The 16967-nt window shown below is 41.8% G+C and overlaps 1 protein-coding gene across 1 annotated transcript; it reads right to left on the bottom strand.

Moving 5' to 3' along the window:
* Positions 1-12541: 12541 nt before the first annotated feature.
* On the bottom strand, positions 12542-16549 carry LOC149838005 (Protein kinase superfamily protein). Its single transcript, XM_090006311.1, has 2 exons — positions 16106-16549; positions 12542-13495 (listed from the first exon to the last, which is right to left on the bottom strand). Exons 1-2 carry the CDS (start codon positions 16451-16453, stop codon positions 12755-12757), a joined length of 1089 nt encoding a protein of 362 aa, XP_089862437.1. The 5' UTR covers positions 16454-16549; the 3' UTR covers positions 12542-12754.
* Positions 16550-16967: the final 418 nt, after the last annotated feature.

Genomic DNA, 16967 nt, shown 5'->3' with positions numbered 1-16967 from the left:
GTGAAAAAATTTAGTGTTGCCATCACCAGCCGCAAGCCATTTCACCCTAGACCTTTGCTTCTAACGAATTTCCTCTTTGATCCTCCAGTTTTTCAAGAGCATAGTTAATTCTAAGGACCTGGCCTGAAGATTGAGAAGTTGCAAATCAGAAAGAGAGTCAGGAGAAGACATAGACTGATACAACTCAAAAATCTCTTGATCCCATGCGGCTATTTGCTGAAATTTCTCCACCTTACGACTGTGAAGCCAAGCTTTGATATCCTTAGCTAGACGAGAAAGCTTATTTTGAATACGTAGCGCGACCCAATGCACATCAACAGTTTTGTTCCAAGAATTAGTAATAACCGTGAGAAAATCTGGCTCTTGAAGCCACCATTCTTCAAACGCAAAGCTCCTAGTGGGTTGGAAGCCATCCCCCCAATGAGTGATGATCTGCCCATGATTCGAGATAGAGGGAGCAAACAACACACACTTAACGTCGGGAATGAGGTCCAATAAATTAGGTGTGACAAAAACCCTATCAAGGATCCTACAACACGGACGAGACCGCATATTCGACCAAGAGAAGCGCTCCCCGGTTAAAGGAATAGGGTAGAGAAAATGACGGTGAACAAAGTCTTAGAAACCTCGCATAGAGGGATTAGGAATTACGAGGTTATTAGAGTCATGGATAGATAACAAACAATTGAAATCCCCCATAAGAAGGTGACAATCCGCGCTGGAAACGACAACCCTATCCAAATCATCTCAAAAAGCGGGCCTCATGACGGCGAAATTAGGTCCATAAACAACAGAAACCACTGCTCTTCTATCAACTGTCTGCAAATTAAAAGCAACAGACAAAGAGAAAAGACCCACATCCCGCTGAGATAAATTTAAAGACCGCTTTCCCAAGATAAGGATACCTCCTGCATTATTTACCGCTGGCTTATAGAAATAGTCAGCTCCCTGCCAGATGCTAGAAACGACCACGAGAGAGAGAGATGGCATCCATGACATTCATGGCATCTCCCCTAAGCCTCTTAGCAACACCTTTTCTCAAGGTTATCAACAAGAGCTTTCCTGTCATTGATTCCCCATAAGACTACACTCCCCTTCTCTTCTTCTTCTTCTTCTCATTTGTCAACCACCATCACCCTTTCTCTTCCTCTTTTCCTCATAAGGCCCGAATTTCTAACTCCCATCTTCAACTGCACTGCTAAATTTCCTTAAACAGAATGCATCATCGACGCAGAACTTGAATCAGAGGCGACCACTTTTCTTCCTCTGTTTTGCTTTAGATGGGTGCTGAAAAATTCACCATTTCTGCAAGGTGGGGTCAATACATGTTCAGAAATTAATGAATTTAAACACTTGTATACCATATTTCTGAAAAGGTATGTTTTACAGAGTACAGTTTTAAAAATAAGAAATAATGCCTCCCCCCTAAAAACATACTGTCCTTGGATGAGGGTAGAAAACTAATTTTCCCACGTTTTGCAACTTAATCCCTGCCTTTTTTTTTACCATTTTGCAAAATGGTCCTCCTTAAGAGCAGAACCGTTGATTTCCCCGTCTTTAACGGTGTGTCAACCGGTCGGGTTTACCCGAACCAAACCTTTAGGGTCTGGATATATGGTGATAAATAAGAAGACCCTATTAAGACAAGGGTTCGGACAACTAATACATGGACCCGAGTTTAGTTTGTGAAATTTTATACCAGGCCTAGGCCCGACTTGAGTTTTAATTAGGACCAACAAATTTTCATTGTAAAAATGATAAAAAATATGGTTTTACCTGGTATGGCACGTGTTTGGTTCATAGATCTTATTGGGTCTGGATATGATTTTTCTTATGATGGGTCTGATTATACTCAGATCCGGAACCGATACCATACCGGAAAAATTGGGGCTAGGTCTGGTTTCACCTGAGTCCGAATCAAATCCGACCCATTGACACCCCTAAACATTAGGGATGACTAATTTGCAAGGGTTAATGAAAAAGCCGAGAACCATTTGTAAATTCTACCAAGGCATTGACTAATTTGCAAATAGCCGAAAAAGCAGGAATTATTTTGCACAAAAGCCCTAAAAGTTATTCTGATCTCTACTTTTACAATTTAGTTGACTGTTTTTTTATTCAATACAATTAAAGAGTGTTAGGTAAACTTAGTTTCTATATAATTTTGTGACTTGTTTTAAACTTTTTTCTTTTCTTTTTTTTTCTTTATGGAGCTCTTTTATACTAAAAAGATTAAAAAGATGGTCATGTACCCACACGGGCCCACTCATCTGATACGAGTGACTTGTAAACATCATGTTAATGAGACGTGTTTGAAACCCACAGAGCTATACCTCGCTGCAAGGTTGTGTGCAGGAGGGACCTCAAAGCAGGTTTTACCGGCCAAAGGCCTGTCACTATATCATCGTGTGGTAATGAGGAGTTTTCCCTTCACCCAGCCAAAAAGTAAAAAATGACATGCATTAAATCTTCTATGCTGGTGCGTATGCTTTTTTCTTTTTCAGGTGGGCTCTCAAGTTGTTGGTCATTTTCCATTACTTTTGACCATAAATACCATAACCCTGACCAAAAAAAAAGAAAAAAAAAAGAGAAGGGAAAGAAAGGAAATCATACACATTTACATTTTCACCAATTTTTTATTATCAGCATTTTTTGACACTTAATTTGAATGTAAGTCGCCCATTTGAAATAAGATCTCAACACAACTCTCTCTCTCTCTCTCTATCTCTCTCTCATGTAAACACATCATGTCTTATGTGTCCAAACATGCGCCACTATCGTGAGGCTCATTCAACTCGGAGATAATGACTGTGTTAAGAGCAACTTTGACGTGTTTAAATATGAGAGAGAGAGAGAGAACATTCATCGCCATTCTCCCTCTCTTATCACCTTCTTTTCACCCTCAGGCCACTGCTTGTGGTTGAAATATTCAACTCCAGGGCTCAAGTGTTATTTATCTTTGAAAAAATTTACAAAAACCCTCCTAATTTTTATTTATCTTTTCTTGAACAATGTTTGTTCATGTTATCTATTTCATTTTCTTTCTCTTGAGTGAATTTTATTTTTTCCTCCTGTTTTTATTCTTTTGCATCTATTTCCGTGATCAAGACACTGCAGAGATTTGTCCTGTAGTCTTCAAAAAATTTACCGCAATTCTTATTAAAAAATTATTATAGGCTGCATAGAAGTATAGACCACCTACCGAACTGCAGGGAGCAGGTGGTTTCCTTCTTTAGCAAATCTTAATTTCATTGGTTAAATGTTCATTAATATTTCTTGCTATATATTTGTTTATTGTCCTCGATTCCATCCAAGCCTATACTGTATGTTGGTAGGTTTCAGTTACGAGGACTATGAATTATTGAGAATTAAATAAACAATCAGCAATAAATAAATGTATACTCTGTTAGGAGTTTGAATTGTACTTCTCTGTGCCTGCAGGTTGGTGATTCCCTGTCTCTGTGTACCTCTGAGGCCATAGAGGACAGGGTCTATATCATTTGTTATCAGATTGTTGGTTTGAAACTTCCCATTTGACATGGTCATCGTCCTGACCAAAATCCTCTTTGAAGATTTGCATGATGGCTTGGTCAAACACAGACAGAAAAGTGTGATATTTATGAATCATGATACTCTCTCTTCCCCCTCCTTTTGGGCAAATCGGTTTCACTCATCCCTATGTCATCCTTATCTTCATATCCTTCATTGGGATTTCATTGATTCAAGCAGATTTGATCAAATGGAATCCCGTAAATGTGATCTACATCATACATTTAGTAAAGATTGACATATAAATCACCAAAATCCGGCTTTTGTGGAGGATTTTTTGGCGATTCAAATTTGTGATCCATCTATAGGGTCAGATTTGATCGAAACAACTTGAATCTCATATTTAAAAGGGGTACGGAGATGGGAGATGACATAGGGGATGAGTGGAACTGAACTGACTTTTGGAGAGAGAGAGATGCTGGCCTTTAAAGTAGTCATTGATTGCACCCACATATCCATAAAAGCAGTATGTAGAGGCATTGCATTATTTTTCTGATGAATAACCTAGTTTATCCTAATATTATCAAATTTTAAAAATAAACTTTTTTAGAAAAAATGTACCGTGGTGTATGTTGTTTGCTGATGATATTGTTTTGATTGATGAGTCTAGAGCTGGGGTTAATGCTAAGTTAGAATTATGGAGACAGACATTGGAAGTTAGAGGTTTTAAGTTGAGTAAGAGTAAGACTGAATATATGGAATGTCAGTTTAGTAAGCAACGAAGTAGTGATGGGAGTGTAGTGAAGCTTGGTGAGCAAGAAATACCGGTGAATGATTATTTCAAATATTTGGGATCCATCATTCAAAAGTATGGAGAAATTGATGGAGATGTAAATCATAGGATAAAGGTTGGGTGGATGAAATGGAAAAGTGCAACTGGAGTGCTGTGCGATCGTAGAATGCCATTGCAGTTGAAGGGAAAGTTTTATAGGATGACTATTAGACCCGCTTTACTATATGGTACGGAATGTTGGGCTGCCAAGAGACATCATATTCAAAAAATGAGTGTAGCTGAGATGCAGATGCTTAGATGGATGTGTGGAAATACAATAAAAGATAAGATTCGGAACGAGGAGATACGTAAGAAGGTAGGTGTTGCACCCATTGAAAATAAGATGCGAGAGAATCGTTTACGGTGGTTTGGACATATTCGGTGAAGGCCTAATGATGCTCCAGTTAGAAGGTTGCACTACAAGAAAAATGTTAATTAGCGACGGAAATTTGCGACGAATTTTTTCCGTCGCAAATTAGCGACAGATTAGCTAGAGAAAACTTTCTTAATGAATCCGTCGCTAAGTAGCGACGGATTAGCGATGAAAGTTGTTTCATCGCTAATCCGTCGCTAATTAGCGACTAATTAACGACAACAAGTATTTCGTCGCTAATTCTCAATACAAGAAAACATTTTAGCGAGGGATTTAGCGAGGGAAATTTTCCGTCGCTAATCCGTCGCTAATTAGCGACGGATTAGCGAGGGAAAATTTCCGTCGCTAATCCGTCGCTAATTTTCGATTTAAACCAAGCGCGAAATTTTCCCTCTCTCCCTATTTGAAATTTAAATCGACCGCGCTCGATTTAAATCGACCGCGCTCGATTTAAACCGAGCGACGTCGGAGAGCTTATTGGAGAGCATGTACATGAGAGTGGAGGACGGTGACGCCGGAGGACAGTCGGCGATCGCTGGAGGACGTCGGCGCCGGTTGACGGAGGACGACAATGCTGATTCACGGAGGACGGCGACGCCGGAGGACGGTCGGCAATCGTTGGATGATGTCGGCGCCGGTTCACGGAGGACAACAACGTCGATTCACGGAGGACGGTCGGCGATCGCTGGAGGACGTTGGCGCCGGTTCATGGAGGACGATGACGCCGGTCCACAGAGGATGACGGCGACGCCGGTTCACGGAAGATGATGGTGCCAGTTCATGGAGGACGGCGACGCCGGAGAGCACCGGTTCATGGAGGACGGCGACGCCGGTTCGCGATGAGGCAGACCGATCGTTATGTGCATGCAATGCCTGTCGGGTGCGGTATAAGTCCGGCTTAGTGCTGCCGGAATACCGCCCGACAAGGATCAATTTTTTTTTATTTTTTTTTTAAAATTTAGCGACAGATTAGCGACGGATAATGTCCGTCGCTAATCTGTCGCAAATTAGCGACGGAATTAACGACAGATAATTTTTTTCGCTAATTAGCGAGCAAAAAATCGCGATGGCCTCTATCCATCGCTAATCCGTCGCTAAGCCGTCGCTAAACAGTTTAGCGACGGCTTAGTGACGGATTAGCGATGGATAGAGGCCGTCGCTAATCCACGGTTTTCTTGTAGTGTTGGAGAAATGGGAAAATATATTAGTTAAAAGAGGTCGGGGTAGGCCTAGGAAGACTTGGATGGAGATGATAGGAAAGGATATGAATGCTTTGAACCTCACCGAGGACATGACATTGGATAGAAATGATTGGAGGAAAAGGATTCATGTGGAAGACCCAAAATGAATTTCTTTTTTGGTTCATATCGCTGACCCCAATTGTTTTGGGATGAAGGCGTAGTTGTTGTTGTAAACTTTTTTAGAAAAAGAGTTAGCTATAGCTCGTGATCGGGGTCATGACAAGTTGGGGCTCGACTCGGGTTCACCCTTAACGAGCTAAGGCCAAACAGTCCCAGCTCAGTACTGCTCGCTTACCAGTCCTGTTCCTAGCTTATTCCAATGTTGTGGACAAGTGTGAATCAAAGCAACTCCCTAAAGATTGATTTTTAGTTTGTGTTCCAAGTGTCTATGGGTGGTTGGATACCTAAAAACAAATTATTGTTTTTAAAAGATCTGGTGTGTAGCGATACAACAATAAAATAGAAGGTTTCCTCAAATGCTGAAGATCATGTAACAATTTTTCAGTGGCATCCAATTTCACCACCTACAGATTGTGTGATTTCAATATCCTATCAATCAGTCTTAAGGAAGTTAGGTTTCTTGGTGGCACCAACCTTGCATGATTGGCCTGAAATTTATTATGAATTGTCATTTGATCAAATAATTAGTTCCATGTTTATGTATTATATCTATCAATAGCTTATATAATCTAATATTCATGTGACTCATGATTATGATACTCATTAGTTTATATTTTTTAATAAATATATTAGATGTTTGTTGTGGATGTAGACTTTTTACATCTGATTTGGTTTATGCAATCAGGCCAATTAAAATAATACCATATGTGTAGGTGTCCGTGTTGGCATGTCTGCTCGTGTCACTGAGGAGACACGCATCTGAAATGGCGTGTCCCTGTGACATAGATGTTGGGTAATCAACACTCCTGTCTGACCCAGCCGAGCCCTCTTTTAGACCCAGGTCCATGTCGTGCCTTGTCCAATCCAATAATTGTATGCTGGTAGGATCTGGATTGGATATCTAACATGACTGAAGGTATTTCAGGCAGATACCGTCCAGAAAATAATGTCTGTTTTATAAGCGGGTCGGACTCAAAATAAATAAATTTCGGGTTTAATCAGATTTGGGTCAGAATTAGATAAATAAAGAGGTTCGGTACTAAGTCGAAGCCGAGTCTGAGTCAATTTATCTATTTTACATGAAAACCACTATAACGACCTGTTTTCCGTGAATCTAATGTCAGACAGGTCAACTCTTATGCAGATCCAGAATTCTACAATGTGTTCTAAGTCGGATCTCGATCTGGTTGGAACCGGATCCATTAATAGTTGAAGGCGGATCTCATTGTCAGGTCAATCCTGACCCAGCCCATATCAGACCTATTTGCAGCCATAAATACATGCTGGTAAGTTATCCCCTACCCAACCAAATACATGTTTGTGCAGAAGTAGGCTTTCACCAAAATGTAGGGTTTTGCCCAGATATATATGATAGCAAATATGCCCTGCTAAAGTAAGAGTTTGGGATCCACATGAGTGTCATCAGTTGGATCAAAATAAAAACTTTAAAAACGATATATATGTAAAAATATAGATATATAAATAAAAACTTGAAAGAGAATCAATATTAAAAAATTTGTTTTCGGTGCGCTAATATCCATTGGGAAAGAGATATTTTGAAAATGTCGCGCTTTGAGGACCTTATATCAGTTTTTTTTAGATATTACACTAATATCACGATATTTTTAAAATATCAGTCATATTTTTTACATGGGTCCTACGCTTAAATAGCTAATATTTATTGGACTTAGACGATCCACTCCGTTTACTGCATGCCTCCAATAGGTAGTTTGTCATTAAGAATAGTACATAAGCTAACATAGCAAGCCTAAAGAACTTGAAAAAAAAAATTAAATATAAAATTGCTTTTTAAAGTTCCAAAAATAGCAAAAGATATTTATACTTTTTTATTGCTAGGTCAAGAAAAAAAAAAACATCACCGGCCACACATTGGTAGGTCTCCGGCTCCACTTGATTGAAACTCTTGAAGTCCCCCTAGCCAATGGCGAGTCGACCTTGTAGCAAGAAAAAAAAAATGCCGTGTTTATTACAATAAAAATGCCTTGATTACCTTCGCGGGGGTCACCCGCGTGGCCAGTGGGGTGGTTGTGAAGGTGCTGAGATGAAGTCACCGGATCAAACCCCACTGGTGCATGGGTGTGTCTGTAGCTTTTGGGCCATGAAATGCGGGGTGGTCATGGGGCCTCACCCAGGGTTTTCCTCGCTTTGGCAAGGGTTCTTCGTCATAAAAAAATGCCTTAATTGCATTGAAAGTCAAGCAACTATCAATTTGTGTTTGGATTTGAGAAAAAAACTCTTCTGCAAGGTAAGCACTTGTGAATATCCTTATCAAATGGTTGTTTAAATTAGAACCATTTTCTTATTGTTACCAACTCCCTCGTTACCAAAAGAAACTTATAGGCACCCGGTTTAACAACTAAGCCACGAACTACCCAACATTTCAGGTTGGAACTCGTTTCATGGGTAGGTTACCAACAATTAAAAAAAGATAAGAAAATAAGTATGTGCTTCAGGGTCGGTAACATCTGTCTCACTTAATCTAACTCAATGGATGTGTTACACATGGGTTTGTTTGCTAGGAATCATAGTTAGATCATATTTTTTGAAAGCTATGATTTTTTTAATTTGTGAAATCCGTTGGATTTGTTGCAATGTTTTTTTTTTTTTTGGATAATCCAAGGTAAAATAAACCCTCATCACTGATCCTACATTGGCTGGCCTCCGGTTGGTAAAACCCTTGAGGTCCTCCTTGCCTACTGAGGAGTACGTTCAGCTTCGACCTTGCGGCAAGGGATGTCACCCGTAGATTTTGAACTTGTGACATCCCGTCAACTTAGTGACATTCACAAGTCGCCCCTACCAGATGACAGGAACCCTTAAAAATCAGTTCATTAGGTGAATATGTTTATTAAAAAATACTAAAAATCTAATAGAATAGAGTTGAATCGATCAACTTTTTTTTTTTTTGAAAGGCAAGTCGGGGTTAGGCAGACCCCTACCAGTTATACAACCATACCATTGGGTTTTGAACCTGCAACGTCCCAACACAAAGGTGACATGCACTAACTGCTCCTACCAGACAAGTGAAACCCCCGTTGGCTGAATCGATCAATTTTTCACCGACCCATCTCCGCGCTGATCATCTCCATTATCGTCTCCCTCTCAGGTAGAGCTCCCAACTAAATGGCATTTTGCTGTGACATCGGGTCAAAGCCAGCAAAATGTGTCCATTTAAACCCTATCCATAGGCTAATTTATTGAAAGATGTGGTTTTAGTTGTTCAAGCTTTGAAGTTAACTTAAAGTTGCTCCCCTGACATGTGCTGAAATCTGAAGTGAACCAAGTAGAGATCAGGTGCAATGTCATTGCATATTTTTGGTGATCAGGTGCAGCAGCAGCACACTAGAAATGTGCAATCACAACCATATGGGGGCATTGTTGTGGATACCAATCTTTGTCCAAATGTTAACAAAATGCAGTTAGGGGTGAAAATCAAGTGGGCCTGAGCCAACTCGACCCGAAGCCCATTAGGCCCGAAACTTACCTCTGACCTGCTGAGTTTCCTACCTGGTTGTTATAACCGGTTGAGCTCAACTCTTACTGAGAAGGCCAGTCATTTCTTCTTTTGAGAATATATGAACTTTTATTAAGGTTGAGGCGATGGGAAATCACCTCAAGATAGAAAGAGTACATGAACAAATTTATGCACAAGTAATTAATACAAAAAAAGCAAAATAGGTCAGCTACCCAAACGGTCTGCCCCTATCCATGCAATGTCCTGTTCAGGCCACTTGATCTCAGTAAGAGATCGAACCTCCCTTTGGACAGAATAGTGAATGGAAAGGAGGGAGGTAGTTCTGTTAGAGAATAACCTGCTGTAATTCTTTCTATATATAGGAGCCACCAACCCCAGATCAAATACCGATTTTTGACATACCTGAAGGGCCAAATAAACGAAACCTAATGCCATTTTTTTTTAATTTATAACCCGAAGAAACCGCACCCGGCATGAAGACCTGGTCGTGCTGGCTCAGCCTGCCATAAATACGGTCGTTGCACCGGTAGTGTAAAACTCCGAGGCTAGGACCCTTGCTCCAGGAGCCTATGCTACGCATTGGCTTGCGGGCGACAGCCATGAGAATTGAACCTTGACTGCCCACCTAGCAGCTCCTGATGCCATTTGATTGTGGTATGATGAGGCTGCTGTTAGATCATATTTCGGATCACACAGTTTCACAGTCGTCATCATGATATAAAACATGATATAAATCAGGAAATACAACAAAGTATACAACACGATCAACAGACGACCGAAACAATAACATGGAGCAAGCATGACAGGTTCCGCATAAAACCAAAATCCAGACAACAACAAATAGACAAACAGTTGCATAGAAGACAATGAAATCAACGAAAGCATGTTAATACTGTGTAAAAGGATAAGGCGTACGAAATTACTCTCCTTAGAGAAGATTCGCCCCAACATACTGTGCAAATCAGGGTCCGGCGTCCTTCCCTCATGATACAATAGCCACGACGAACCGAACGGTGCACTCCGGCGGGTCGTCCTTCGAAAACAACCTCTTCGAACCAAATGTTGCAGAACAACCTTTCTGGAAAACTCAAGAAAGAGAGAGAGAGAGAGCAATCGGGAAGATGGAAAATCGCAGAGCTCTCTTAAGCGTCTCGAATCTCTATGTAACCCCGTCCCTACCCATGCTTTTATAACCCACGAACGGTTACAAGGCGTGGATGAGACCCGTTACGGAATCCGAGGGGATGTGACCCATAACGGACTTCGAAAAATCGAGATCCATTACAGAATCCGAAGAGCCATAACGGGCACGGTCTACGAGGAGTCGTGACCCGTTATCCATTCCCATAACCCGTTACCGAATCCAAATAACCAAAGAAACTTTGGGTAAAAAGGTACTTTGTCTTGATTGGATATGGCCCTAAAAGGCCAATTACCCGAACTCGGCTCAACATGACACGGCACGGCACGGCAGGCGGGCACACGCACATGTGTGTGGTGGTCATCCCACTCTCTTGTTCTCTAGAACAAGTGTATGAGTTCTCAAGTGGCTTATAAAGCCCACAGAAAACTCAAGCAGAAGCAATATGGGATTATTCCACCTCATCAAGACTACTTCCTTTAAACAACCCAATTTCTTCTTTGAATTTTCTCTCCCTTCCTTCTTACACCTAACAGCTGCCGGATACTCGCCTGATAGGCCCAAGTCAGTCTGGTAGGGCAGGTCATCTAGCAACCTTGAGAAAGAGGCAAATGACCCAGATAGACGCCTTTGATCCATGCCATTAGAGCTCTAAGCACGCCCTGCTTAGGATTATTGAACCACAAACTCAAATATACAGACACACAGAGAGTGCAACGTAATTGCACACAAAAAAAGGTCACCTTATTTGATTGCACAATATGAGCATGTCTGATTGGCCCCCAAATGAGAATCATTCTCTATTTCCCAGTGGGTGAGAGAACAATTCGCATTTGCCCGATTTCTCACGTCCAAGCAAACATGAGAAAAATGGGTTAATGAGTTTTGAAATCACATTTGGGGTCATTTCACTCACTTGAAATGCGATTTCTAATCACAATTTTCCCCTTATGATTTAGAATCATATGATTTATGATCATATTATTCAAATCACATGAAATGAACTCATGTGATTTCCAATCACATGAGGTGCAAGTAAATATGGTGTTTCGCCTACATGTAGGGCTGGGAGACGAGATGAGTCTCTCATGGCTTGACTCATGTTGGCTTGTACCAAGATTGTTCAAATTCATAAAAACAGGCTCGGCAAGCCGAACATGAACAAGCGATGTTCCTGCTCAGCTCAGCTTGTATAGACTAGCTAATGCATAATATATACTTCGCATATATGTTACATCATAGAGTGTAGATGTTTGAAGTGCTTGCAAGCAATAAGTTTAGAGTTCAAATTTTACTGCTTACAAGTTTGAAACAATTATTTATTTTATAAATCGGCCAGTTCGAGCTTGGCTCAATAAGTTTAAGATCCATGAGCTAGCTTGTGTTCAGCTCATTTTAGCTCTAGCTCTTCATGAGCTCAAGATCAGCACAAGAAACAAGTCAAGCTTGAACACCCTCCATTTGGTTCATTTGGCTTGTTTACCAGCTCTACCTTACCTATATGTCCTTGTGCCCCATAAAACATGCTAGGAACCCATCTTTTGTTGGGCTCATCATCTGAATCAACATATGTTGTGCAAGGAAACAGGGCATCACTTTTTCTTGTGCACACACATTGCACTTGATCCCTGCTAAGGAGAGAGAGAGAGAGAGAGAGAGAGAGAGAGAGAGAGAGAGAGAGAGAACCAAGGTTTCATGCATTGAGCCATAGGGTCCACGCCTTGATCCACCCTCCTTGCAAACAGAGGATCTCAAAACAGAATTTTAGGCCAAATACAACCTTCCCTCGGATTTCGGGGGAGGGGGGCGTCGGACTACATATCTGAGGTAATCAAATGCACCCATATAACCATAAGGATGTATCCTTTTTTTTGAAAGGCAAGCTGGGGTTAGGCAGACCCCTACCAGTTATACAACGATACCATTGGGATTTGAACTTGCAACGTCCCAACACAAAGTGACGTTCACTAGCTGCTCCTCCTAGACAAGTGGAGCTCACGTTGGTGCCATAGGGATGTATCTAATTATTGATTACGCCCCTTGAGGGACTGTTGTTCCATTTCTATACAAGGTCTAGCATGGACACAACCTTAGCCATTAGGGGTCGCTCTCTGGCGTCATCATTGGTGCACAAACAAGCTATCCTAAAGAACTCTTTGACACTGGCTTCAATGCCATCCTCTATGAGGTCCTGGTCAACGGCCTCCATCTCCCTCCTCTCATCGACTAGCCTATGAACCCAGTTGACCAGCCACACCAGCTTCACCCTCTCCTTCTCCTTCTCCTCCACTGCAAGGTTTGGCCTCCTCCCTGTGACCACTTCAAACATCAGCACCCCAAAGCTGTAGACGTCGCCTTTCATGGTCGCCGCACATCCGTTCTTGTACTCCGGCGGCATGTAGCCCATGGTTCCAGCCACTTGAGTCGATACATGAGAGTAACTCGGGTTGACCCTCCGAGCCAAGCCGAAATCAGCAATGTGGGCTCGGAATTCCTCATCAAGAAGTACATTGCTGGCCTTAATGTCGCGGTGTATGATCCTTGGCTGGCAAGCATCATGCAGAAAGGTGAGCCCAGCTGCCACACCCTTGATGATCTTGACCCTGATGGGCCAAGTGAGTCCAGCCGAGATCGAATCTGGAGGATCGCCATGGAGCCACTGGTCAAGGCTACCATTGGCTTTGTACTCGTAGACGAGGACTCGGTCGGCACCATGCTCGCAGTAGCCAAGGATCTTGACTATGTTTTCATGGCTGATCACTCGGCCCAGGGTTTCCATCTCAGCTTCAAATTCACGCAGGCCCTACCAAGTTTCAAAGTATTGGAGTCAACGTCAATGTGTGTATGAGAGAGAGCGAGAGAGAGAGAGAGAGTATTGCTTCTCCAAGTGCCAGGCGTGTCAATAGGTCAGGTTTGACCCGGAGCCAACCCCCTATAGAGTCAGGTTTTAGTGATAAAGAAGGAGAACCAATCATAATCCAGGACGTACCCGAAGGATCCAATTAACATATGGATCTGGGTATGGTTTTTAAAGTTTCAAACTGGACCCGAGTCCAAGTTCCCACTAAAATTGGGAATTTTTCAATGTAAAAAGATAAAATTTGTAATATTACTGGGTATGAACTGAGTTGGTTCATGTAATCTTTATAAAACCCAGGTATGGTTTTTCTTATGGTTGGTCCTATGGGACGTAGGTTCGGACCTGATACCAGCACCTCAAAGTCACATCCGAGTTCGAATCCACTAGTTGTTGCCCCTACTCGGTGGTGAAATTTGAATGCATGAAAATCAACACTTTTGTTTCACTTATAGGGTATAAAACACAAAATAGTGATTTATTTTGACGACAACAAGAAGAAGAAGAATAACAATAAAATATTTAAAATTTTAAATAAAGGAACAGAAAATTGCTTCCAATGGATTTGTTAGTAGGGGTGGACTTCAGGCTGGCCCAGGCTCAGCCCGGCCTCACCCAGGACCTGTTGGTGCCCAACCTAAACCTTAGCTTGTGGAAAGCTAGACCTGGCCCTTGTCTGGTTCAAGCATGGCTAGGGATTTATCAGGCTGGGTCAGGCCCTTTTAAGCCCCATTACTAAATGGGCAGGGCCTAGTCAGGATCCATTGAAAAACTGTTTCAGCCCTGACCGGAACCCGGCCAATCATTAATCGGGCCAGGTTGAGCCCGGCTGCTATCGGTCATTGGGCCGCACCTGACCCATCTTGGATCGAGTACCTAACCCGATGTTCAGCCGTAGTTTTAACTATATTGATCATTAATCAAACCTCATAAGGATTGCCATGCAAAACTGGAGCCTTGCCCAATTCAGGCCTTCAACGACGCTCTAAGAAAGTTGCAGGATGTTTCATACTAAGCTACCCAAGTAAGGGTGTCAATGGGTCGGGTATGACCCGATTCTGGCCCATTTCATATTCGACCAGATGCAGATTTTGTAATAAAGGAGGAGGTCCAATTAAAAATTGAGGTTGCACTCCCAGCTAGAGTTCAATTAGTATACAACAGCGAAGTTTATGAAATTTCATACCAGACCTGGGTCCAATGCAAGTAAGCTTTCAATTTAAAGTCTATTAAAAAAAGTTTTCAATTTAAAAGACAAAACTATTGTTTTATCAGGCATGAACAGGGATGGTTTTTCTTATAGTACGTCCGGTGAAGAATGTATACTTCAAGTCCATTTGTACCAAGCACTCTTAACTCAATTTTGGGTCAAATAAGATTAGGAATGCAAACAGATCGGATCCGGAACAGCTAAATACATGAGGAGTCAGATCCAGATCGAATCCAGAACAGCTAAAATTTGCAAATGATCTATGCTGGATCCGATCCACTTGCATCCCTAATTAGGATGCCACTTGAATCCCTCAGCCGATCCCTTTGACTAACTCTTCTGATCTTCATTGTGGAGTGGATCTGAGATTCAACTACATTTGTTTTTACCTCGAGTCTCAGGATGAGTCCCACACCAAAAACAATATATGTGTTTGAGATTGAGGTATTCGAATACATCCTATTATCCTAAGATTCAGCCTTTTATTGCCTGAATTCTTAGCATGGGCCCCATTGCAAAACAGATCTCTGTCGGATCTAAGATCCGAACACACCTACTTTCCCAAACTTCAATCCAAAAAAAAAAAATGAAGGATTGAACACACAAGGTCTTCGCTCATCTGGTAGGGGTAGCTTGAGAATGTCATCAAGTTGACAGGACATCACAAGTTCGAAACACATGGCTGACATCTCTTGCCGTCCAAGCTTACTCTCCGGTGGGTAAGGGGACCTCAAAGGGTGTTACCAACCAGAAGCCTAACAATGTGCAGTCAGTAGTGCAGGTTTTTCCTTTGATTATCCAACAAAAAAAAAAATGAAGGATTATCTAACAGATGGAAAACGCTTAAATGTAATTCTATATTATTTTCAGAAATCTCTAAATTTAGATCGCATTTAGCAGTGATACTTAAAATAGAACAGAATTGAAGAAAAAAAAGTTAACAAAGGAAAAAATAAACTAATTCTAGAAATAGATGAAGAATGAAATAAAATTGAAAAAGAAATAGGTGAAACAAGAACGTTGTGAAAAACCAACCCCGAATTATATTTTCTACTCAAAATTATATCCTTCAATAACGCAGTGAATATTCACTAAGACCCTTTCCCAAAATAACGCATTAAAATAGTGTTAATAATGCCGACAAGTTGGCCGTTAGAAAATTATTTCCTACAACTCTTTTTTTTCCCAACCAAGACTTTGTCCAAATTATTCCAACGAGCGCCAACAGAAATTAAATAAAAATAACTCACAAAAAATAACGTATTAAAAACGGGTTAGCTATTGACACAACAAACGCACAACGGTGTAAATAACGGGATAAATTCAATATAACGGGGGAAAGGTACCTGGAAGGCGTCCCTGCTGAGCTTCTTAACGGCGACGAGCCTGCCGTCGGCGAGTCTGGCCTTGTAGACGAGGCCGAAGCTGCCGTCGCCGACGATGCCGGAGTTGTCGAAGTTGTTGGTGGCGGCGATCAGGTCCGTCATCGAGATCCAGTGGAGGGAGCGGTCGAAGTAGGCGACGCTGCCCGATTCCGCCGCCACCTGCGGCCCCAGCCCTCGCGAATCGGTGGCCTTCTTCCTTCGGGAGCAGAGGAAGCGCAGCACGAGGAACACGACGGCCACGCCGGCAAATCCGCCGGCAGCCGCCACCACGGCCTGCAGCGGCGGGCTCAATTGCGCTAGCGTCACCATCCCCGACCTCCCTGCTCCTCTCTTCTTCGTCTTCTTCAGAGAGAGAGAGAGAGAGAGAGAGAGAGGTTTCTTTCTTTATCAGCCTCTGCGTTTGGTAAAGAAGGGAAGCAAGCGCGTGAGAATTATGAGTCAGTGAGAGACCCGTTAAATTTTTTTCTTAATTATTTTTAATTTTCTTTTGGCTTTTCTTGACTCAGCAGTGGGGATGGATCCGTTAGTGGGCGTTGGAACCGAGTCGATTCGACTCAGTTGGTGTTACGGACTTAGGCGTGGTAAACGAGCAGAACAAATGGAACAGGACATGTTTGGGCTTGGCTCATTTACCATTATAAAAAATATGTTAGTTTTTTTATGGAACAGGACATGTTTTTTTTTACAAGAGCAAGCTCGTGGCTTGGCTCATGCTTGTGCTTAGCTGGCTCGTCCCTCAACAAGAGCTTGCTCTTGTAAAAAAAAAAAATTTTGTTATTTATACGTATTGTGATTTGGATGGACTAGAATTATTAACATTATT

This window comes from Nuphar pumila, chromosome 5 (genome assembly GCF_984573655.1).
Source record: "Nuphar pumila chromosome 5, dmNupPumi1.hap1.1, whole genome shotgun sequence".
NCBI classification, from domain to species: Eukaryota; Viridiplantae; Streptophyta; class Magnoliopsida; order Nymphaeales; family Nymphaeaceae; genus Nuphar; species Nuphar pumila.
The sequence above is the reverse complement of the archived record's forward strand: the minus strand, read 5'-3'. Positions and strand labels throughout refer to the sequence as shown.

What these genes read in the sequence shown, in the direction of transcription:
- LOC149838005 (XM_090006311.1), bottom strand. Translation starts at nt 16,453, where the DNA reads ATGGTGACGCTAGCGCAATTGAGCCCGCCGCTGCAGGCCGTGGTGGCG. An exon ending in TCAGCAGGGACGCCTTCCAG is followed by an intron (nt 13,496 to 16,105) that starts GTACCTTTCCCC and finishes GAAACTTGGTAG; the next exon opens with GGCCTGCGTGAATTTGAAGC.